Raw genomic sequence first — 25,304 nt, 5'->3', positions numbered from 1 at the left:
TGAAGAAACTTGAGCTTATTAAAATGTAAGTTAGTTTTGGGAGCCATGAGTTACCACACTCAATAACAGAGTTAGCGCTATATTGGGTGCAATAGCCAGGGAACATTGTACTAAGATGTGCATTCCGTATTGGGGCGTATCGATAAAGAGACCCACGTGTATCGTGTATCGTATCGTTGGTCCAGTATCCCGATGCATCGGAATATCGGTGTATCTTTTCACCCTTACTAATTACGTCATAGAGTATTGTGACGTGTTTGAAAAGTTTGTGGTACTGTATTCTAAAGGTAGGCCGGATTTTGCTATATGTTATCATTATGAGGACTGGTGGACAAAAAATGTTAGTTTCTGTTGCTGGGAATGTTTTTCATGATGGCAGCTAGCTATATATGCATGATATGCAAGAGTGCAGTGAACAGCTAGCTATATATGCATGATATGCAAGAGTGCAGTGAACAGCTAGCTATATATGCATGATATGCAAGAGTGCAGTGAACAGCTAGCTATATATGCATGATATGCAAGAGTGCAGTGAACAGCTAGCTATATATGCATGATATGCAAGAGTGCAGTGAACAGCTAGCTATATATGCATGATATGCAAGAGTGCAGTGAACAGCTAGCTATATATGCATGATATGCAAGAGTGCAGTGAACAGCTTGCTCACAACTATTCTACAGCACTAACCTTAGACCTAGCACGCCAGTTATAGAGCACTGGGTTCAAGCTATCTCTGTGAAGAGCTGGAGGCAGGGGTAGGTCAGGGAGATGTTCTTCTGTTTATCCATATGTTTTTTTCTGCTCTGGTGTCAAAAGTATGCATGTTTTGATGAACATACATAGTTTAGATAACTTGGCATACATCAATATGTACACCAAATTTGCACAGCATTTACAGTCATCTGTTTTCAGGCTTTGTTATATAGAAATATAGTATATAGAAATGTATGCTCCTGGAAAATTGTGACTCTAAAGATTACCAGGGTCCCCCTAATTCTTGTCAGTCCCAACTTTTAACAATTACAAAAACATATGGAAAATTACCTGGTTTTAATTCTTTCAACATCATGTTCAGTACAATGATGTCATCTCTGAAGTAACTACGTTAGATCTACATGTTATTCACACAAAGTCATTTTCTATTTTCATTTTGAATAAATCGAGACTTAAATCGCTGCAAATATATATTCAACCTTGAAGCAAAGTGAAATGTTATTTCCTTTCTCTAAAAATAGACAAGGGGATATCCTGATGGTAACAGACAAGCTGACTTCATTCGAAAATATATTTATATGAATATCGCCAATGTTTTGTTCAATAACAAAGATTTGTAAGGTACTTTCAGGACTGGCAGTCACATGAATTACCGATCTAAACCTAATTTGTCTGGTAAAAAGATGGTAATTATCGGTAAACTAGAACACTGCCATGATCCAGCTGGTACATTGATATATGTGGCATAGAACAACATTGACCCCTCCCCCTTCCAATGTTTCAGGCGCCATGCAGATGGTGATGACGACGGTGCTGGGGTTCATACAGATGTATCTGCCCCTGGGCATGTACAAGCCCGTGCAGAGGGAGGGCAAGCCACCCAACTTCTGGAGGAACATGATCCTGGTGGGAACCATGAGGTGAGAGGCGGGAGGAGGAGAACCAATACATCCTTTTTTCTTTTGTCGGAATAACAAAATAGTCAAAGTCCTTATGTTAAGAGTTATTTACAAATGCAGCCAAATACTGTAGTCATGACATTAATGGTTCACTGCACATACCAGAAGCATTGGCATATCACATGTTCCCAATCACATAGAGCAGCACCCACTCAGCACCATTGCCTTGACTGTCTGTTACTGGGCACTCAACATTGTTCCCCTTGACTGTGTCAATCAATCAATCAATCTGGGAGATTTAACGTGCACTTTCCGACTAATGCGTATTTCGCACACGGGGAAGCACTTATACTATTGGGGAAAAAAAGCGTAATGAATAAATAAAGAAGTGCAACCCAAAAAAATGAAAAACTTTTCAGACCTTAAACTAATAAAGCTAAAGGGGGTGGGGGTTGGCTGGGAGGGAGTGGGGGATAAAAGAATATACAATAATATGGAAAAGGTTGGGCATGGGTTGGAGGGGAGGGGGTCAAGCGTGGGAAGGCACGGCGTCGGCTGGCGAGCGTGTGTGGCGACTTGAGGCTGTTACTCCATCTGGCCGCTGAGGAGTTTGCAGGCGAGTGACTGTGTCTGTTACTGGGCACTACTCAACACCGTACCCCTTGACTGTGTCTGTCACTGGGCACTCAACACCGTACCCCTTGACTGTGTCTGTCACTGGGCACTACTCAACACCGTACCCCTTGACTGTGTCTGTCACTGGGCACTCAACACCGTACCCCTTGACTGTGTCTGTCACTGGGCACTACTCAACACCGTACCCCTTGACTGTGTCTGTTACTGGGCACTACTCAACACCGTACCCCTTGACTGTGTCTGTTACTGGGCACTCAACACCGTACCACTGTTACTGGGCACTACTCAACACCGTACCCCTTGACTGTGTCTGTTACTGGGCACTACTCAACACCGTACCCCTTGACTGTGTCTGTTACTGGGCACTACTCAACACCGTACCCCTTGACTGTGTCTGTTACTGGGCACTACTCAACACCGTACCCCTTGACTGTGTCTGTTACTGGGCACTACTCAACACCGTACCCCTTGACTGTGTCTGTTACTGGGCACTACTCAACACCGTACCCCTTGACTGTGTCTGTTACTGGGCACTACTCAACACCGTACCCCTTGACTGTGTCTGTTACTGGGCACTACTCAACACCGTACCCCTTGACTGTGTCTGTTACTGGGCACTACTCAACACCGTACCCCTTGACTGTGTCTGTTACTGGGCACTACTCAACACCGTACCCCTTGACTGTGTCTGTTACTGTGTCTGTTACTGGGCACTCAACACCGTACCCCTTGACTGTGTCTGTTACTGGGCACTCAACACCGTACCCCTTGACTGTGTCTGTTACTGGGCACTACTCAACACCGTACCCCTTGACTGTGTCTGTCACTGTGTCTGTTACTGGGCACTACTCAACACCGTACCCCTTGACTGTGTCTGTCACTGTGTCTGTTACTGGGCACTCAACACCGTACCCCTTGACTGTGTCTGTCACTGTGTCTGTTACTGGGCACTCAACACTGTACCCCTTGACTGTGTCTGTCACTGTGTCTGTTACTGGGCACTACTCAACACCGTACCCCTTGACTGTGTCTGTCACTGGGCACTCAACACCGTACCCCTTGACTGTGTCTGTTACTGTGTCTGTTACTGGGCACTCAACACTGTACCCCTTGACTGTGTCTGTCACTGTGTCTGTTACTGGGCACTACTCAACACCGTACCCCTTGACTGTGTCTGTCACTGGGCATTCAACACCGTACCCCTTGACTGTGTCTGTCACTGGGCACTCAACACCATACCCCTTGACTGTGTCTGTCACTGGGCACTACTCAACACCGTACCCCTTGACTGTGTCTGTCACTGGGCACTACTCAACACCGTACCCCTTGACTGTGTCTGTCACTGGGCACTCAACACAGTACCCCTTGACTGTGTCTGTTACTGGGCACTCAACACTGTACCCCTTGACTGTGTCTGTCACTGGGCACTACTCAACACCGTACCCCTTGACTGTGTCTGTTACTGGGCACTCAACACCGTACCCCTTGACTGTGTCTGTCACTGTGTCTGTTACTGGGCACTCAACACTGTACCCCTTGACTGTGTCTGTCACTGGGCACTACTCAACACTGTACCCCTTGACTGTGTCTGTTACTGGGCACTCAACACCGTACCCCTTGACTGTGTCTGTCACTGTGTCTGTTACTGGGCACTCAACACTGTACCCCTTGACTGTGTCTGTCACTGTGTCTGTTACTGGGCACTACTCAACACCGTACCCCTTGACTGTGTCTGTTACTGGGCACTCAACACCGTACCCCTTGACTGTGTCTGTCACTGTGTCTGTTACTGGGCACTCAACACTGTACCCCTTGACTGTGTCTGTCACTGTGTCTGTTACTGGGCACTACTCAACACCGTACCCCTTGACTGTGTCTGTCACTGGGCACTCGACACCGTACCCCTTGACTGTGTCTGTCACTGGGCACTCAACACCGTACCCCTTGACTGTGTCTGTCACTGGGCACTCAACACCGTACCCCTTGACTGTGTCTGTAACTGTGTCTGTCACTGGGCACTCAACACTGTACCCCTTGACTAGGGCTGCAACGATACAGGAAGGTCACGATACGATACGCATCTCGATATTCTGGTCACGATACGATACGTATCTCGATATGCAATGATAAAAAAAGAAAGACTTAAAGCATGTAAAGATTGAACCTTTCATGATTTTGGAACAGTCAAAATTATTTTATAATAACAAGACTACTGAAGTTGTTCAACTTTCCTTCAAAACAATTCAAAGTTCAAACACCAGAAAATAATTAATGTACTCCACCAGTGATACAACTTCAAAGAATTTTGATGCAATGGTCGAAGAAATTGTATGTGAAATTATTGTTTTATCAGGAATAATTTATTCCAATATCGTGTTACCTTAGTTGCAGCTTAATTATATATTTATAATTATAAGAACCACAAGTGTAGCATTTTGGTACTGGTGATTGCTGTTGCAGGATATTTTTACGAATGGAACAATTTGACCAGTCACCCTAGGGACTTCCCGTGCTACATGTATTTCGATTGCGATAACGTTATGTTGACATATATTAGCCAAATTGCCACAAATATGACTTTTAACGCGTCAAAGTATGGCATTTTTAATATATGTATCCATTCTCTAGCAACTTGAACTAAAGTTCGTTTCAATGCGTCAAAAGTGGTAATCTGACCGTGGTTGCTGTATCTCTTCACACACGATTTCACATAACTTAATGAAAACAATATAAATGAAATTTTGAATAAAATTAATAAAATATATTACAGACACAAGTCCAGATATACAATGAACACGTTTTAATAACAAGATAGTATAATAATGGTATTGAATTGCGTACTTCAGTTCGTATTTTCGGTGTTATATATGTGCTTGTGGTGATCAGCTGATAATGTTTTATAAGATGGGAAAAAAACATCTGTCCGTGTAAAACCTGAGCTTATTAAAATGGAAGTACGTTTTAAGGAGCCATGCGTTAGCGCGCGCTATAACCAAGTTAGCGGTTTATTGAAAGGCACAATACCGAGGAAACGCTGTACTTGAGATAAATGGGCCCACGTTTATCGTATATCGTATCGTGGGTCAAGTATCGCGATGCATCGGAATATCGGTGTATCGTTTCACCCTTACCCTTGACTGTGTCTGTCACTGGGCACTCTACATTGTACCCCTTGACTGTGTCTGTCACTGGGCACTCTACATTGTACCCCTTGACTGTGTCTGTCACTGGGCACTCTACATTGTACCCCTTGACAGTGTCTGTAACTGGGCACTCTACATTGTACCCCTTGACTGTGTCTGTCACTGGGCACTCTACATTGTACCCCTTGACTGTGTCTGTCACTGGGCACTCTACATTGTACCCTTTGACTGTGTCTGTCACTGGGCACTCAACACCATACCCCTTGACTGTGTCTGTCACTGGGCACTCAACACCATACCCCTTGACTGTGTCTGTAACTGGGCACTCTACATTGTACCCCTTGACTGTGTCTGTCACTGGGCACTCTACATTGTACCCCTTGACTGTGTCTGTCACTGGGCACTCTACATTGTACCCCTTGACTGTGTCTGTCACTGGGCACTCTACATTGTACCCCTTGACTGTGTCTGTCACTGGGCACTCTACATTGTACCCCTTGACTGTGTCTGTCACTGGGCACTCTACATTGTACCCCTTGACTGTGTCTGTCACTGGGCACTCTACATTGTACCCCTTGACTTTGTCTGTCACTGGGCACTCTACCTTGTACCCTTTGACTGTGTCTGTCACTGGGCACTCAACACCATACCCCTTGACTGTGTCTGTCACTAGGCACTCAACACCATACCCCTTGACTGTGTCTGTCACTAGGCACTCTACACCGTACCCCTTGACTGTGTCTGTCACTGGGCACTACTCAACACCGTACCCCTTGACTGTGTCTGTCACTGGGCATTCAACACTGTACCCCTTGACTGTGTCTGTCACTGGGCACTCAACACCATACCCCTTGACTGTGTCTGTCACTTGGCACTCAACACCATACCTCTTGACTGTGTCTGTCACTGGGCACTCAACACCGTACCCCTTGACTGTGTCTGTAACTGGGCACTCTACACCGTACCCCTTGACTGTGTCTGTCACTGGGCACTACTCAACACCATACCCCTTGACTGTGTCTGTCACTGGGCACTCAACACCGTACCCCTTGACTGTGTCTGTCACTGGGCACTCTACACCATACCCCTTGACTGTGTCTGTCACTGGGCACTACTCAACACCGTACCCCTTGACTGTGTCTGTCACTGGGCACTCAACACCGTACCCCTTGACTGTGTCTGTCACTGGGCACTCAACACCGTACCCCTTGACTGTGTCTGTAACTGGGCACTCTACACCGTACCCCTTGACTGTGTCTGTCACTGGGCACTACTCAACACCATACCCCTTGACTGTGTCTGTCACTGGGCACTCAACACCGTACCCCTTGACTGTGTCTGTCACTGGGCACTACTCAACACCGTACCCCTTGACTGTGTCTGTCACTGGGCACTCAACACCGTACCCCTTGACTGTGTCTGTCACTGGGCACTCAACACCGTACCCCTTGACTGTGCCTGTCACTGTGTCAACTGTGTCAAGTCAGGTTGCTGTTTAGACAAGATGAAGGAGTTACGACAGTCCGATGGCCACATATGACAGTGTCTATATTCTTGCTATATAAAATATCATTACCATGATTACTATCAAAACACTGCTCACCCTCAAAGTTTGTGAGGAAATGTTAACACAATTACTAACTCCAAACATCAATAATATTATTAAGACTTCTTCGTTAAACTTGTCACAAATATATAAAAAGGGGTATTGTTGAGAATTTTGGCACTTGAGCTCACCAGAGATCACAAACCAAGATAATGGCCTTCACTATATCCTATTTACAATTTACATCAGCTATAATGAATTAGCTGTTCAACACCTGTCATGTTTCTCATTTCAAACAAGGTCAATGTTGATATCAGGAGATAAGGTTAGCTGAATCTCTCTGTCCTTTACAACTATGTGGTTTTGTACATTTGAAAACAGACATGGTGGTGGTATAAATGAAAAAGAAAATTAGAGATTGAGGATTGAATTTAGCAACTAGATCTATAATTGGGTGAATAGGCTGATTGTGTATTGTCCCTTTGAGCATGTGGAGAGGACAGGATGTCTGACTTTACTTTGCCTGTGCTTTCAATCATGTATAAGAAATGTACATTGAACCTGTTCCGATTACGCTATGATTAAGTAGGATGAAGTGTAGGATTCATTTTGAGAAAAGTCAACATTTGTATTGAGGGAAATGTGTATTTACTTGGGATGTTACGCTGTGTCTGAAATAACTGCCTGCCCATCTGCCAGTGGCTGGTAACGTTTCTGTCGGGCTGCATGAAATTTTCTCCACCTGCCAGATAATTTTAAGACTATTTACGGATTCAGTTCATTAAAACTCCTTGCACATTCTCAAGTAATTGTTTGCATTATTTTTTTAACTGAATCATGACACGATTTGTCACTTATTTTTGCGACCACCAGTCTGTACTGGAGCCCCTTGATGGTACGAACCTGAACTTGGCGCTCAGCATCATTTTCTATCCTCTTTACTACTACATCTGAGCTTACTAGACTGAACAAAGTTGTACAAAATGTAAATGTGCCACCAAAACATCATGAAGGACAACAGAGGAGACCAAAGTGTCTTCTGAATATGAAAGCCTCGCACAATGCTCAGTGTGTCACAATCGTAACATCCGTTAGGGGTGGATCACACAAATATTTGTCTTCGTTTAAGTCCATGGCTACAAAACAACAAAATCTCATTTTTAAGCCCACAAGTTGAAAAATGGAGGGGCTTAAATGTGTGCATTCCTGGTAAAATGAGATGTTGTTGAGGTCATTATTACTCCAATGATATGACTTCACTGTGAACACACAATGCCTTTTAGAAAGCGGTCAAATGTAACAAATGTTATATTTGGGATAACACTTTCTGAGTTAAGTACAGATTCTTGTACTTTTTTGGGTTCAGCCCCGTCCAGTATTCAAACCTACACTGCCAGAGTGAGGCACCTAATCGCCAGCACAATAAGTCACCGATCTAACCTGCTCAGCCAACGAGGCTTCCATAAAAATGCAAGTTTGACAATTGTACTTTTCTCAGAAAGTGTTATCCCAAATATATCATTTGTTAGACTTCACGAGTGTTAGGCCATGACCCGTGAAGACCCGGGGTAGAATAGGTCTTCAGCAACCCTTGCTTGCCGTGACCCGTGAAGACCCGGGGTAGAATAGGTCTTCAGCAACCCTTGCTTGCCGTGACCCGTGAAGACCCGGGGTAGAATAGGTCTTCAGCAACCCATGCTTGCTGTGACCCGTGAAGACCCGGGGTAGTATAGGTGTTCAGCAACCCTTGCTTGCCGCAAGAAGCGACTTTGCTTGTCGTAAGAGGCGACTAATGGGATTGGGTGGTAAGGCTCGCTGACTTAGTTGATCCCAGTTGTGTAGATCAATCCTCATGATGTCAACCACTGGATTGTCTGGTACAGACCATTATTTACAGACTGACGTCATATAGCTGGAATATTGCTGAGTGCAGTGTTAAAACAAACAAACGAACAAACATTTATTCCATGTGATTTATTTCAGATTTTCAACAGTTGTTCTGGGACTGGTAGCCCTCAAGTTTGTGGCCGTGTCCTTCACAGAGACTGTGAAGAGTTCTGCACCCTTGTTCACAGTGATTATATCACGAGTCCTCATCGGAGAGTACACTGGCCTTTATACCTTCCTGTCACTCATCCCCATCATGTTCGGGCTGGCCTTGTGTTCAGCCTATGAACTCAGTTTTAATATACAGGGCTTCGTGGCAGCTCTGGCCACCAACTTAACAGAGTGGTAAGTACCAACAGTGGACTCTTCACTAATCCGGATCTATGTCTATACCGGACCAAATTTACGTAATCCCCGAAGTTATATATATGACACAACAAAACTTTTTGTTTGATACAAAAAATATATTATCTAGATAAGGCCAAATGTTGAAAACTTCTGTTTTCCCTTTGTATTTCATCAAGTAAAGAAAAGAAGGTAGGACACACGGTTTTCTTCACCTGTTTGAACCTGGGGACAATAGTTTGATGTGAGGTTGGGATATACATCTAATTAGGAGATAAACCCACTATGTTTTCAATGTAGAGCTAGGTTACCTGTAGATTTAACTGCGCTAAATTGAATTTGGAACCGAACGCGCAGCGTGACCAATCAGAATTGAGTAAATTCCAAATTCATGGTAGAATTTATTATGAACCTTCCTTTAAAATGTGTCCACCATTTCAATATTCAACAAGTCGAAAGGAGGACTGGTTGTAACTATATTTTTATTCTTTATACAATTATAGTTCCACATTGAATTTCTTCTGATCATTACATTTAAATTCATTTGAGGTTTATTTTCGGTATGTCTACACTGAACAACCTGGCGATCATGGGATCAAAGTGTGTGTACAACTGATTGCTCATTCCGGCTTTTGTTTTCAGGACAATTTCACAATATGATAATACTAATCTGTGTGCATGATTAAATACCTAGCGTGACAGGAAGTACAACTGAAATTTTAAGTCATCATGCTATCTGCACTATGTTCATTGACATAGTTTGTTTCCCCGTTTGTTCACTGGAAGCAATAGGATGTAGGTTTTGACTGCGCATTATCACGTTTCGGACATTCTTGGACATGTTGAATATGAATCACCTGACTCATTCAACCTTCAAACATTTTCTTCACCTGAAGTTAGGGGTGTATAGGTAGCCTAGTGGTTTCAGCATTTCTTTGTCAAGCGGAAGACCTGGGTTCGACTCCCATGTGTGATGCCCATAATTCCTTCGAATATTGTTTGATTTCTGGTGTTCCGTGCCCAGATATTGCTTGAATATTGCTAAGAGTGGTGTAATACCATCCACACTCACTCACTGACAAAACCAAAGTATTTGCTGGATGCCTTGCTGTGGTATTGTCAAATCAGCAGACATCCCTATTCATGTCAAAGCTAATGATGTGAATCCTTCCTCTTGTTCATTATTGAATTGTTGACAGCTGAGTGAAAGTTGACAGCTGTGGTTGCCAGTGTATTGATTTATTACCAGTGAGTGTTGGGAGGGCAGCATAACAGTGACAGATTGCCAGGATGGAATTACTCTTTCCTCCAAATGTGTTGGATTTTGTGCTAATTTAACATGATGAACCGTATTGAACACACCTGGCATTGCCTTCCCCTTCCAGCTGCTGACAGGCTGGACACATACTTTCTAACCTCAGTTTTGTGGTTTAATTTCAGCCATTGTCCTGTGTTAGCACATGCACAGAGCCTATCTCTGACAGAACTTCTTCCAGTCATAGAATAATTAATGTGTAAGAGCTGCAAATAATGTGTTTGCTTGAATTTGATCTGTGCTACAGCAATTGGTTTTCTCAGCTGCATGCTTATAACTGAAGTTTGAGATTCCATACCTCATGGCATTGAAGGTCATGGTCACTCAGTATGAAGTGAAAAAAAAGATTCTGTACACAATACATTGAGTATTAATGAAAGAAATTTGAAACTTTATCATGTTTTTATGTATGATCTTTGTGGTGAGAACTCAATTGTTTCACTATCAATGATCTATGAAACATGGTTTTCATGAAATCGCATACAATAGAATCTCAGTAATTAATAATATGTGTCATATGCCATATACAGGGTCACCTGGAACGGCATTCACTCATGATATGACTTGTAATCAGTTTCATTCAGAAAGTATTGACACAGTGATATGGTCCTGTCATTCTTGTAACACCACCTCAGTGCAACAAATAATGTTCTCACATGTAAATGGATGAGATCGAAGGTCAAGGTCACTCAGTGTGATTTGAGCTTCAACAAAGTTTGAGTACAAAATGGATTGAGTATTAATCAAATTTAACGTCATTTTAATAGTGTACAGGATCTCAAAGGCAGGATCATTATCACATCAACTTTGGGTCAAGGTCAAATAATGAAACATGGTCAAAATTTTGCTTTGAAGGTCATTCACTCATGAAATGGCTTGTAAATAGTGAATTATTGTTAGCATGGTATGGAGACTTCATATTTGCAACAAGAAATGCTATCACGGGATTGGATGATGTGGAAGTTGACATACTAGAAAGCATCTTTATAATTGGAATTTTGAAGAAACTTTATAAGCATGATCACAAGGGAGTTTATGGCTATGATTGAAGGTCAATGACATGAAATCAAACGTGCATTTGTTATGACTTATCATAGTTTACTGTTTACTTCTCTGGGCATGTGTTTTCCCCGAATGGAAATGTTGTTGTTTAACCGGTAGTGCTTGAAACTTTGTTATTAATGTAGCTAGCAGCATGGGACTCTCTGTTTCAAAGTTGTACTGCATTTATTCATTTGGTCACAGCAAGCTTGAACTTGCTAGACATTCCATTTTGATAATTAAAAAGATTGAAATTTGCCTGATGACATAACTTTAATAAGTGTCCATCTTTGTAAAGTGCCCAGGGTGCTTGTTATGGCAAATATGGTATATCATTTATAAAGATCAGTTCTAGCCAAGGAGTCCTTTGCTACCCCACAGCCGGGTTTTGTCTTTCCATTCATAACAAATGATCTTTCTGTCTCAAGGTTACATTGCTCTGAGTGTTGTTACATTATTCATGTTTCTATCTGATTGTTACATTGTCCTTCTTTCTGTCTGATTGTTACATTGTGCTTCTTTCTGCTGGATTGTTACATTGTGCTTCTTTCTGTCTGATTGTTACATTGTGCTTCTTTCTGCTGGATTGTTACATTGTGCTTCTTTCTGTCTGATTGTTACATTGTGCTTCTTTCTGCTGGATTGTTACATTGTGCTTCTTTCTGTCTGATTGTGTACATTGTGCTTCTTTCTGCTGGATTGTTACATTGTGCTTCTTTCTGCTGGATTGTTACATTGTGCTTCTTTCTGCTGGATTGTTACATTGTGCTTTTTTCTGTCTGATTCTTACGTTCATCTTTCTGTCTGATTGTTACACTGTTCTTGTTTGTCTGATTGTTACATTGTTCTTGTTTGTCTGATTTTGTTACATTGTTCTTGTTTGTCTGATTGTTACATTGTGCTTTTTTCTGCTGGATTGTTACATTGTGCTTTTTTCTGTCTGATTCTTACGTTCATCTTTCTGTCTGATTGTTACACTGTTCTTGTTTGTCTGATTGTTACATTGTTCTTGTTTGTCTGATTTTGTTACATTGTTCTTGTTTGTCTGATTGTTACATTGTGCTTTTTTCTGCTGGATTGTTACATTGTGCTTCTTTCTGTCTGATTCTTACGTTCATCTTTCTGTCTGATTGTTACATTGTTCTTGTTTGTCTGATTGTTACATTGTTCTTGTTTGTCTGATTTTGTTACATTGTTCTTGTTTGTCTGATTGTTACATTGTGCTTTTTTCTGCTGGATTGTTACATTGTGCTTCTTTCTGTCTGATTCTTACGTTCATCTTTCTGTCTGATTGTTACATTGTTCTTGTTTGTCTGATTGTTACATTGTTCTTGTTTGTCTGATTTTGTTACATTGTTCTTGTTTGTCTGATTGTTACATTGTGCTTTTTTCTGCTGGATTGTTACATTGTGCTTCTTTCTGCCTGATTGTTACATTTCCATCCTTCTGTCTGATTGTTACATTGTTTTTCCTTCTGTCTGATTGTTACATTTCCATCCTTCTGTCTGATTGTTACATTGTTCTTCTTTCTGTCTGATTGTTACATTTCCATCCTTCTGCCTGATTGTGACATTGTTTTTCCTTCTGCCTGATTGTTACATTGTTCTTCTTTCTGTCTGATTGTTACATTGTTCTTGTTTGTCTGATTGTTACATTATTCTTCTTTCTGTCTGATTGTTACATTGTTCTTCCTTCTGCCAGATTGTTACGTTGTTCTTCTTTCTGTTAGTTACATTCTTCATCTTTCTGCCTGATTGTTACATTGTTCTTCCTTCTGTCTGATTGTTACATTGTTCTTCTTTCTGTTTGTTACTTTCTTCATCTTTCTTCTTGATTGTTACATTGTTCTTTTTTCTGTCTGATTGTTACATTATTCATCTTTCTGTCTGATTGTTACATTGTTCTTCTTTCTGTTTGTTACATTCTTCGTCTTTCTGCCTGATTGTTACATTCTTCATCTTTCTGCCTGATTGTTACATTGTTCTTCCTTCTGCCTGATTGTTACATTGTTCTTCTTTCTGTTTGTTACATTCTTCATCTTTCTGCCTGATTGTTACATTTTTCTTCCTTGTCTGATTGTTACATTGTTCTTCTTTCTGTTTGTTACATTCTTCATCTTTCTGTCTGATTGTGACATTGTTCTTTTTTCTGTCTGATTGTTACAGTGTTCTTTCTGTATGATTGTTCATTGTTCTGAGTGTTGCTAAGCTGTTCATTTCTCTGTGTAATTGTTGTTAAATTGTTGATCTTTCTGTTTCAGTTTACAGAATGTATATTCAAAGCTTCTAATAAGTGGTGAAAAATATAAATATACGTAAGTATGATGTTGGAATGTTGTTCAGGCTAATCATGTAATCTGACAAAGTGGAAACATTAATTGTGTGAGATTTGACTCTTTCAATATGGAAACGTAGAAGCTCATTAATGTTTCTCTCCACAGCTAATGTACCTTCTGTGTGAAGTGTGAGGGTTGACCAAGAACATAGAAGCAGATATAATGTTTGTCGTATGTGTCGTTTTAAAAAGAAAAATCCATGTTGACAATATTGTTTGTTACATATTTTGTATGCCACCTTCAAAATGCACTTGAAGATCAATGATAGAACTAGTTCTATAGACCCTACCAAGGTGCCCAACAGTTAAGGTATCCTTTAAGCACCAGTAGAAATTTGCAATTTTTAAGGGTTTTGCTATATATCATTAGAATGACCAGTGGACTAAAAATGTTAGTTTCTATTGCTGAAGATAAAATCTTGTAGTATGACTTGATGTTATTGGCAGGGTTAGAACTTAACACTGGCACACTAGCCTCGGGCTAGTACAAATTGCTGTAGTCTAGTACAAATTTCCCAATTTCCCCTTTTTTTAAACATTACAAGGACATTTTATCCTTTTCCTGGGCTAGTAAAGTGAGTGAGTTTAGTTTTAACCCTGTATAGGACATTAATATCCTGTCAGAACTTGATATCCCATGTATTTAGTTGAGACTGTTCATGCTTGCAGGCCTGCTGAGCTCCAGTTCTACACAAGCATAGCATCTGTGGTGGTTCAGATCCCAGCGTGCTTTGTAATGATGGACCTCCCGGCGGTGCGGCAGTCCCTGGACTACACATTACTATCTACACTTGTTCTCAATGGCATATTCTTCCATTTTCAAAGCATCACAGCATACGTCCTCATGGGATACATTTCACCTGTTACTCACAGGTAAGTACCGGGGCCGGGTTGGCCATGCCTACAGATCACTGTGATGATCCAGGCTGCTTGTTTGTTGTTTAAAGCCGCACTCAGTAACGTTCAAGCTGTCTGACGACAATCTGTAAATAATTGAGTCCAGACTAGACAATCCAGTAATTGATAACGTTATTTTCATCTACGCAACTGCAATACGATGACATGCTTCAACTAAGCCAGCAAGTCTGACCACCCAATCCTGTTAGTCGCCTCTTAAGACAAGCATGGGTTGCTGAAGACCAATTCCATCCTGGAATGAGTGGGGTGTGATGATCCAAACTGATCTGATCTATAAGTTATATATACTCACAAGGAAAAGAAACGCAAGTGGTTTTAAGCAAATAGGTAACAAACACTGAAACCTGAAGCCTGATGGTGTTATCAATATTTTTGGTTGCATTTTGGAAGCCCCGAGTAAAAACGCAACATAAAAAACGAATCGCCAAAACGCACCATTTCAATAAATATGTGGGTATCATGCACCCATTTCTTGCAAAATAAAAAATGCACAGACTGTCACGAACTGTAGTGGGTATAAAACTGTGGCCGATTTTGGACCTACCACTCCTTGGTCAACAATGCCACGCCTAACTCAAATTCAGAGAAACCAGGCTATCGGACGTTTAGAAGCTGGAGAGTCTGTCCAAGATGTTGCCCGTCATTTCAATGTTAACATAACCACAATTTACCGTCTCCTGCATCGATACAATGCTACACAGACCACAGATGACCTTCCTCAGAGCAGTCGTCCTAGGGTCACCACACCTCGACAAGATCGGCAGATTACCCGTCGACACCAGCGACATCCGTTCCTAACTGCAAGTGAAAGTGCTTGACAGACCATAGGAACACATAATCGACACATTAGCCATTATCCGACGTCTCCGTTCCAACAACCTCAGATGTTGTCGACCAGCACGTTGTCCTGTTCTCCAACCACGGCATCAACAAGCACGACTTCAGTGGGCACAGGGTCATCGCAATTGGCGTCATCGTGAGTGGAGGCGTGTCATCTTCTCTGATGAAAGTCGCTTTTGTGTCTCCCATGCAGACGGAAGAGTCAGAATTTGGCGGAGTCGAGGTGATCATTTTGCTGACAGAAATGTTGTGGAATGGGATCCATTGGGTGGACCTAGCGTCATGATATGGGCAGGGATTGGACTTAATGCGAGACTTGGACCCATGTGCTTACTGAATGTTGGTCAAGGTCGGGGACACGGCGTCACTGCTCAGCGGTATATCGACCAAGTGATCAGACCCCACGTTGTTCCTTCTCTTTCAGATTAACTCCTCCTTGTGGCACTTATTGCATTTTCCTTGCTCGAGAAAATCTACATGACATAGTTGTAACCATTTTCCTTAATAAAAAATGTTACCACACAAAAAACAGCGTTTTTGTATGATATACGATCACCCCAACGGGGCCTCACCCTCTACAGGCGACACACGCCAAGGGGAGCGACACTCACCCAAATCACTTTTCCTTATGTCATCAGACTGTACAGACGTACTTCTAAGACCGCTGAGAATTGAACTTCGTCCTACTTATAGTGGTATATTGAAGACATGGCTCAATCTGTATGTGTGGTATTTTTTCCCTTTCTTTCTTGCAAAGGCGTAATTCCTCGCATTTATGGTTTTTATATGTTGTACCTCGGCTGCCACGTGCTCATTTCATGTATGGTGGCCGCTGTGTAGCTTATTCTATTTTGGTAAATTCCATGTTCGGGTACTTTATATCGCTACATTGTTTCCTTTTCAACCCGGCTGTAACTTTAATAAATTGCCCTGCGGGCGCAAGTTGCTGTGTTTGTTTCCGCTCGGGGGGGTGAGGTTTACTACGCTCCCTTTATATGTTACAAATGTATACACGGCCTTGGCTATCGATTTCGCATGTCGCATTTTCGTTACGCCTTTGCATATGTTGTGTTGTAATTATGCATGTATCTTTCTGCAATTTCGCAATTCGCACTGTTCCCTATCCGTTTAGTGTTGTCGGTCTGTTGCAGACTTTCAAAGGTTGTTTGGGGTGCGACGTGGCGATACCTCCGCAGGATTCCTACCCTAAGTGCATTCGCTGCTTGGCGGAGGAGGGCCACGATGACCAGTCGTGTGCCATATGTGGCGCCTTCACTCCCAGGGCCAGAAAGCGTAGGCACGCTGACCTAATTAATTTTACGGGATTATTGGAGGTAAAGGGCAAGAAGACCAAGTCTTCCGCCCCGGTCCCTTCCACCTCCACTGCGCCTGTATCGCAGGGTTAGGGTTCTCGGGTCCCGAGGTACCCCCCTCCCCTGCACCTTTTAACTTTGCTGATGTTTCGACGCTTCTGCGGTCGCAGATGGTATCGATGTTTGAGGATGTCAAGTCCCAGCTCCGAGAGGAGCTGCGGGCTGGGCTTCCCCAGGCGTCAGCGTCGGATGCGGCCGCGGGGCCTCGTAGAATGCCCGGCGTCGGCCGTGGCAGGCCACTTGGCCTCGGGGACGACTCGTGTCTGGGCTTCGACTGGTTCACAGTCGCTCCCCGCTTATGTTTCCCTGGCGGAGCCGGAGGCTTTTATCGCGCCCAAGGCGTCATCCAGTGGACCCGTGCCCGTGAGCCAGGTGGGTTCTCATGAACCCCCAGCACCTCGGGACCGGGGACCCGGTGTCGGACTGGGGACAGTCGGGGGGATGCGAGGGCCCATCTACTTCCTCTCTCGCCGAGGAGTCGGAGGCTACCTTCGGCTCAGAGTCGAGGGATGAGGAGTTGATGGAGGAGGGAGGTTATGACTTGCAGGCTCCGGGGAGTTTTCCTTCGCATCCTCGCTGAGGCATGTCAGGGATAAGATTGTCCAAGTATTGCCTCAGGTGGCTGCCCCTATGCCCGTCTCGGATCCGTCTAAGTTCCGCCTTCCGGGAGATGCTTTTGCTCCGTGCAAAGCGCCCCAGGTGCGGCTCCACATTCTGACCTCGCTGGTACACGAGGTCATCGGTCCTCTGCTATCGGGTGCCCGTAAAAGGTTCGATCTTCCCGAACTTACTAGGCTGTACCTGTTGGCGGAGGACCGTGACCGGTCGTGGACGAGTGCGTCTAGATTTCGGTGACCCTGGGGGTGTCTTCGACCCCCCACTTAGACAAGGCTAAGCAGGGCGGGCGTTTGCCACCCTTCCCTATGTGCGGGGTGGAGCTGAAGGCGGCTTACGTCTGCTTTGAGGAGCAGTACCGTAATGCTTGCCAATAGCTCTGTATCGCCGTCCACTCAGCTTACCTGTCTGCTGTGCAGCGGGAGCTGGTGGCGTAGGGGCAGTCCGACTCCTTGTAGTTGGCGGGCCAACTCACCGAGGTCCACAGTCATCCGGCAAGGATGCTATCTGTAGCTGCGCCTCCCAGATGATGAGCGCAGTCATGGGCATGCGCCGGCTGTGGATGTCCCTGTCCAAGTACTCGACATCCACACACCAAGAACTACTTGCGCTCCCGTATAAGTTGGGTTCTACCCTCTTCCCTGGGGCGCAGCAGGTAGTTCGGGAGGCCGCTGTGTTATACGCATCCATCAAGGACTCTAAGGCCTTGTTGGAGGTGCCTAGCACCAAGCTGCACAAGCGAGCCCCCCTTGCCTCCTCCTATGCCGATACGCCGGATCGGAAGTCCAAGCCTGCTTGGAAGCAGCCGCTTGCAGGGGCAAGAAGGGCAAGGGCCGGGGCAAGGCAGCTCCACGGCCCCGAGTGTGTTCACCAAGCTGATGTTGATACCTGCCCAAGTGGCCAGGTCGCAGGGTCGGTTCTGTCATCCATACCTTGACGACTGGCTGCTAAGAGCGCTATATCATCAGATGAGTCAGATTGCTACACAAGCGGTGTTAGACATTCAGGTATCTCTCGGGTGGATAGTCAACCTAACGAAGTCAGATCTGAACCCTACTCAGTCTCTGGTCTTCTTAGGGGCGAATTTCAACACAGAGAACGGGCTTGTCTCCCTCTCACAAGACCACATTGTCAAGGTCAGGAGTGTAACTGCACAGTTCCTTCTTTCCGAGAGACGCACTGCTAGCACTTGGCTCCAGTTACTGGGCAATATGGCCGCGACAGTGGATGTGGTTTGGCGAGCACGTTTGCGAATGAGACCCATTCAGCAGGCGTTGCGTCGGTTGTGGGCGAACTCGGAGGATCTCGAGAATGTTCTTGAGACCCCGTAGTGGCTCATTCCACACCTTCAGTGGTGGACCGAGGGAGGGAATCTGTCCCGGGGGCTCCCCCTTGACACTCCCGTTCCGTCTCTCACTGTTCAGACAGATGCGTCACTCTCCGGCTGGGGAGGCGTTCTGAACGATCACACTGCCTCGGGACTGTGGTCCCTGCAGGAGATCGAGCTGCACATCAATGTGCTGGAACTGAGAGCGGTCAGGTTGGTGTTCGAACGCTTCTCGGATCTGCTTTGTGGCCAGGTGGTTCGTCTAGAAATGGACAACCAGACGGCGATGACTTACATCTGGAAGCAGGGGGGAATGGTGTCTCCGTCACTTCTCCAAGAGACGTTGCAGTTCCTCCTATGGTGTGACCTTCACGCTATCAGGGTGATACCTGTTTATCTCCCGGGGGTGGACAACGTCCATGCGGACACTCTGTCTTGCTGGATCCTCGCTCCTCACGAGTGGAGGCTCGACCCGGGGATATTCGGGATTATCTCCTGATTATACGGGTCGTTCCAGATGGATCTGTTTGCGTCTGGGGTGAACCACCAGACACCAGTGTTCTGCTCCCGAGTCCCCGACCCAAGGTCGGCAGCACTGGATGCCTTCCAGCTAGATTGGACGGACAGTGTTCTGTGGGCCTTCCCACCAGTTCCTCTGATTCCCAGGGTCCTTTCTCAGCTAGCCACTCAGCCTGCGTGGCTTCTTGTGCTACTGGCACCTCTTTGGTGGGCGCAGAGTTGGTTTCCCGTAATACTCAGGTTTCTGGCTCAGCCTCCTGTTCTATTACCTTTACGACCGGACCTCCTATCCCAGAACGGGGCACTCCACCTGAATCCCAGGATTCAGTGGGTGGCTTGGCCACTGTCAGGAATCGCCTCCAGGAGAGCGGTATTCCTGCACGAGTTGCAGACAAAATACTGGCTTCGCGGAGGGATTCGACAAACGTTCAATTTGAGGATAGATGGGCCTGCTATGCGCACTGATGTGTCGATAGAGGGCATGCAGATCCCTTTTCTGCAGATCTAGTCGCGGTGTTAGAGTTCCTCCAATCACGACTTGATGCCGGCCTGCCCGCTTCGACAGTCAGGGGGTACTCGACAGCTATTGCAGCCTTTCACGTCCCTATCGACGGGGCACTTCTGAGTGCGCACCCTTTAGTGCAGCGCTTTTTGGCAGGCGTGGACAGGATCCGACCGTCTGTCCGGCGGATCGGTCCCCCTTGGGACTTGTCAATCGTTCTTGATTGGCTGTCCGGTCCTACCTCTCGGGATCTGTCGTCTATCTCACTTCAGCTGTTGAGCTGGAAGTCGGCGTTCCTTGTGGCAGTGACGTCAGGTAGACGGTTAGGCGACATTCACGCAATGTCCGCCGATCACGGGCTGACAGTCTTTCACCGGGACAGAGTCAGTATTGGCCTACCGGACTCTTACCGACCCAAGGTCGCACACGCTTTCCACGTGACGGCTCCTATCGAGCTACCTGCTCTTTCACAGCCTTCCTCGTCGGGGACCTCTGCAAGACATGCTCATGTCTTGGATGTCTGCAAGACTAAGGATATCCGTAAGGATAACCAATTATTCTGCTGTTACGGCGGTCGGAAGGCTGACTCCCCTGTGAGCAAACAATCTATTTCACGGTGGATTGTCTTTGCTATCTATTTGGCGTATACAAACAAAGGGAGGGACCCCCCTGATGGGTTGAAGGCTCATTCGGTTAGGGCAGTGGCTACGTCGAAGGCGTATGCCGCAGCTCTGCCCATTGAGGAGATCTATTTGGAGCCGGCCGAGTACGTTCATCAAACACTACCAAATCGATAAACACTCCAGGGAGTGTGCTCGGTTCGGTCAGTCAGTTCTCCGCACTGGGCAGAGTTCTACATCTCTAGCCGATTGAGTCTTCGAGATTTTAGAATGTCCTCCGGTTTTCTTGACTTTGTAATGCTCAGTCTCATCTCCCCTCTCCGGGAATGACGATTCTTCGGTAGTCATTACTAATCGATAATGCACTCGTTTTGCAAACAGCACTCGCTCGATCCAACAGGACCCTACAGCCTGCATAGCTACCAGGCATAATGTCCCTAGCGATTATTGTCCCCGTTATCGCTTGTACAAAAGTGTGTGTGGGGGGTGTTCTTGAGTTTTCACTCGTTTAATGATAAAGCCCACTACTGCGGCTTTTTTCATAGCGTATGGTCAGACCTGTCTCAAGCCCCCGCCTCTCGACGGTGGTGCCTCACGATAAGGTGGGTTCCATTTTTTTAATTCTCTATTGTCTTGTAATACGATGTATTTATTTACGCTTGTTGCAGACGGATGCCACTTCCTAGATTATCTTTAGGAGTCTATCTTGATGCAATAAGTGCCCCAAGGAGGATACAATCTGAAAGAGAATCGTACAAACCTGTAGAGGTTATGGATTCTCTGATGAAATCCTCCTTGGGGCACGGCCGCCCGCCTCCCCACATTCCGTCTGCTATGAGACATTGGAAAAGTGATTTGGGTGAGAGTCGCTCCCCTTGGTGTATGTCGCCTGTAGAGGGTGAGGCCCCGTTGGGGTGGTCGTATATCATACAAAAACGCTGTTTTTTGTGTGGTAACCTTTTTTTATTAAGGAAAATGGTTACAACTATGTCATGTAGATTTTCTTGAGCAAGGAAAATGCAATAAGTGCCACAAGGAGGATTTCATCAAAGAATCCATAACCTCTACAGGTTTGTACGAATTTTTTGCGCAGCATCAACCAACAACACATTTTCCAGCAGGACAACGCTCGTCCCCATGTTGCCAGAGCTACCATGGCCTTTCTGCAACAACACAACATCCGTGTTCTACCTTGGCCAGCCCTCAGCCTGATCTGAACCCCATCGAACACAATGTGCGCCCAGTCCCTACAACTGCCGATGAACTACGCACAACTGCTCTGGATGTGTGCAGGAGGATCCCTAGGGCCTTCACAAATCGTCTGATCCACTCAATGTACAGGAGATGTGTGGCAGTGATCAATGCTAATGGTGGTCACACCAGGTATTGACTGACATTTTGGGTATTGACCCGAAACTGTGTAAGCCCTTAACATTTATATCATCTGCCTTTTAATCCATTAAACTGTCTTCAGTCAAATTTTGTCAATCTTGCCCTATTAGTATTTCTTGTCTTTACTGTTGAAAATAAATAACATGTATACTGCATACTCGACTTGTGTTTCTTTTGCATGTGAGTATATGTTTAAACCATTTATTCTGAGATTAACAATGTAATTGGTTTGAGTTTCTGTGTGAAGACAACTTTTGTAATAGCAACTGTTTGGTTTCAGTGTCGCGAATACAGTGAAGAGAGCATTCCTGATCTGGTTATCTGTGATAACATTCGGTAACCCGGTGACTATCCTCAGTGGTGTAGGGACCATCACTGTTACGGTTGGTGTGCTGTTCTACACTAAAGCCAAAGAGTATGACTCCAACAGACGAGAACACATAGCCCAGTATTCACGGACACCTGAACCAGTGACCAAGGAAGTTTGATGTTAGTAGCTGGCTAGACTCGAATGCCTCATTCATTCCACATCCGTCACCAAGGAGACAGTGTTGATGAGGAGAGGCTGATGTGTTGTTTCATGCATGGCAAACTGAGGATTTCCACACAGGGATCAAAACATTGTGAAACATTGTTGCTGAATTTAGCTTACTGGCGGCAAGCACCAAGTGTTTAGTTACTTGTTTTAAAGGTTTTACAGCCATTTGATATAGGCCTGATGGAGGGTGCTCTGACACAGCCTCCTGCCTCAATTAGTGGAAGTAACTGATGCCTTAAAACTCATATCAACATGAAAAGACTGTCCAATGATTTAGTTTAGGTTTCAGAAATATATTGAATATGTTTTTTAGTTCAAGTCTAGAATAGATTAACAGCAGGTTTTGTAAGATAATTTGTCCAGATTCAAGATTCAAGATTCAAGATTATTCAACTGTGGTCTTTCTTGTCTGTCATAGGCATTAAACAATTCAAATCCCAAAGAACCCAACAATAGGATTGAAATAATTGTTTTCTGTGCGTTTCTGGTTGGAATAATGCAAACAGAACTTCAACATACTAGTCCATCTTGGTATGTAATTTGTGGAATGTGTTTTATGAATGATCAGGGTATTTATTGTACCACTCTCTCTCAGAGTTTGGATTATGTGTCTCTTTAAATCATGTCATCAAGAAATATATTCTGCTGCCATGTAAATAACAACAAAGACTTTTTTTTACCATTACTATTTTTAGTATAACAGTTGCATTTATTTCCTTGTATTGAATTATTATTGTAAATAAATGAAGTTTGCAGGGTATCTGCATGGCATACGGTTCATGCAACTTCTGTTGGTCAGTAGCGTGGAGCCTGCATGTCCATAGCAGTTCTCATGCTGGCTTCACAATCTTCATGAACTTTGTGTTACAAAACGCTTAAAAACCTTTGATTTTATGGATAAGTAGTATTTTTTACTGTATTTGTCAATAGGATCATCTCTTAGTGATTGTTACTCTCATATATTGTGTACATGAAGGCAGTTTCATCTTGACATATTCATTTTCCATTGCTGTGGGTGTGTGGTTAAAGGTGAAGGTGATGACCTTTACAAAGAACATAGCTGTCGGGGAGTGAAGGTGATGACCTTTACAAAGAACATAGCTGTGGGGGTTGAAGGTGATCACCTTTACAAAGGACATATCTGTGGGGTGTGTGTGTTTGTGTGAAGGTGATGATGACCTTTACAAAGAACATAGCTGTAGGGGGCGTGAAGGTGATGACCTTTACAAAGGACATATCTGTGGGGTGTGTGTGTTTGTGTGAAGGTGATGACCTTTACAAAGAACATAGCTGTGGGGGCGTGAAGGTGATGACCTTTACAAAGGACATATCTGTGGGGTGTGTGTGTGTGTGCGCGAAGGTGATGACCTTTACAAAGAACATAGCTGTGGGGGCGTGAAGGTGATCACCTTTACAAAGAACATAGCTGTGGGTGGGGGTGGAGGTGATGACCTTTACAAAGAACATAGCTGTGGGGGTTGAAGGTGATGACCTTTACAAAGAACATAGCTGTGTGTGCGAAGGTGATGACCTTTACAAAGAACATAGCTGTGGGGGCGTGAAGGTGATCACCTTTACAAAGAACATAGCTGTGGGTGGGGGTGGAGGTGATGACCTTTACAAAGAACATAGCTGTGGGGGTTGAAGGTGATGACCTTTACAAAGAACATAGCTGTGTGTGCGAAGGTGATGACCTTTACAAAGAACATAGCATAGCATTTGCATTGTCTTTACATGATACAGTCAAGTCTCGTTAATCCGACATCGTTGGTTGCACATGATTGTGTCGGATTAACGAGTATGTCGGATTGACGAAATTAACGATGGATAATAACCGTGTGTTTCCTCGTGTAAATGCAAGTGCTACTGTCTTAACAACTTGCTTCATCTACTTAAAATAGTCTGTCAGTGTTTTCTGTTTCTCACATTTTGAAGGCACATTTCTCAAAGTCCCCTGTTCGCTTGACGTCTAGGGCTCGTGGTTCTTCAGCATCAACATTGTCGAGGTGTAATTTCATTTGTTTCTTATAATAAAGCTTGAAATTCTTTATGATCCCGGCATCTAGTGTTAATTGTTAAAGTTAATCTCTGCAGCCAGTGCGTGTCAAAACACGGGGTTGTGTACTTGCGGGCAGATGACCACGGAGTACGCTGACCACTGTGTCTGATTAACGAGACTGATTAATGAGTGATTTCGGTAATTCGTTGCAAATTAGGTGTGTCGGAGTCGGAGTGCGAGAATGTCGGATTAACAGGACTAAATAGCGCTGAATCAATCGGTTCCCATCATTTGTGTCGGATAAAGCCGAGTGGCAAATTAACGAGACTTGACTGTATATGTTATTGATATTCATTAAGCCTCGAAATCAGAAAACATTAGGTTTGATCTGTCTCCCATATGATCCCTAAGGTCAAGCTCCTCACAGGAAGGGCCAGTTCCCAGGTAGCTGTACTATCACTGACACCCTTTCCTCCCCTGTCTAGTAATTACCATAGTAAAAATGTAAGGGGGAAGGTGGGTGCTTTTCCGTTAGTATACAATGTCAAATCTGATTAAATCAACATCAATAAGGCTGATGTCAGTGGTTTACTACATCAGCCTGTCAGTGATTCACTCCATAAGCCTGTCAGTGGTTCACTCCATCAGTCTGTCAGTGGTTCACTCCATCAGCCTGTCAGTGGTTCACTCCATCAGTCTGTCAGTGGTTCACTCCATCAGTCTGTCAGTGGTTCACTCCATCAGCCTGTCAGTGGTTCACTCCATCAGCCTGTCAGTGGTTCACTCCATCAGTCTGTCAG

General features: G+C 44.5%; 1 protein-coding gene across 1 annotated transcript in view; it reads left to right on the top strand.

The window, feature by feature from the left end:
* Positions 1–23,362, top strand: part of LOC124110773 (solute carrier family 35 member E2A-like) — a 29,285-nt gene extending 5,923 nt beyond the window's left edge. The window contains exons 3-7 of the mRNA XM_046470171.2: positions 1,500–1,635; positions 8,923–9,171; positions 13,788–13,841; positions 14,531–14,734; positions 22,248–23,362. Of these exons, the coding sequence (XP_046326127.1) occupies positions 1,500–1,635; positions 8,923–9,171; positions 13,788–13,841; positions 14,531–14,734; positions 22,248–22,455 (851 nt within the window). The 3' untranslated portion in view covers positions 22,456–23,362. The remainder of the gene's footprint in view (positions 1–1,499; positions 1,636–8,922; positions 9,172–13,787; positions 13,842–14,530; positions 14,735–22,247) is intronic.
* Positions 23,363–25,304: the final 1,942 nt, after the last annotated feature.

This window comes from Haliotis rufescens, unplaced genomic scaffold, assembly GCF_023055435.1.
Source record: "Haliotis rufescens isolate VD_foot unplaced genomic scaffold, xgHalRufe1.0.p SCAF_13, whole genome shotgun sequence".
NCBI classification, from domain to species: Eukaryota; Metazoa; Mollusca; class Gastropoda; order Lepetellida; family Haliotidae; genus Haliotis; species Haliotis rufescens.
Note: the sequence above shows the minus strand (reverse complement) of the source record. Positions and strands in the feature narration are given on the sequence as shown.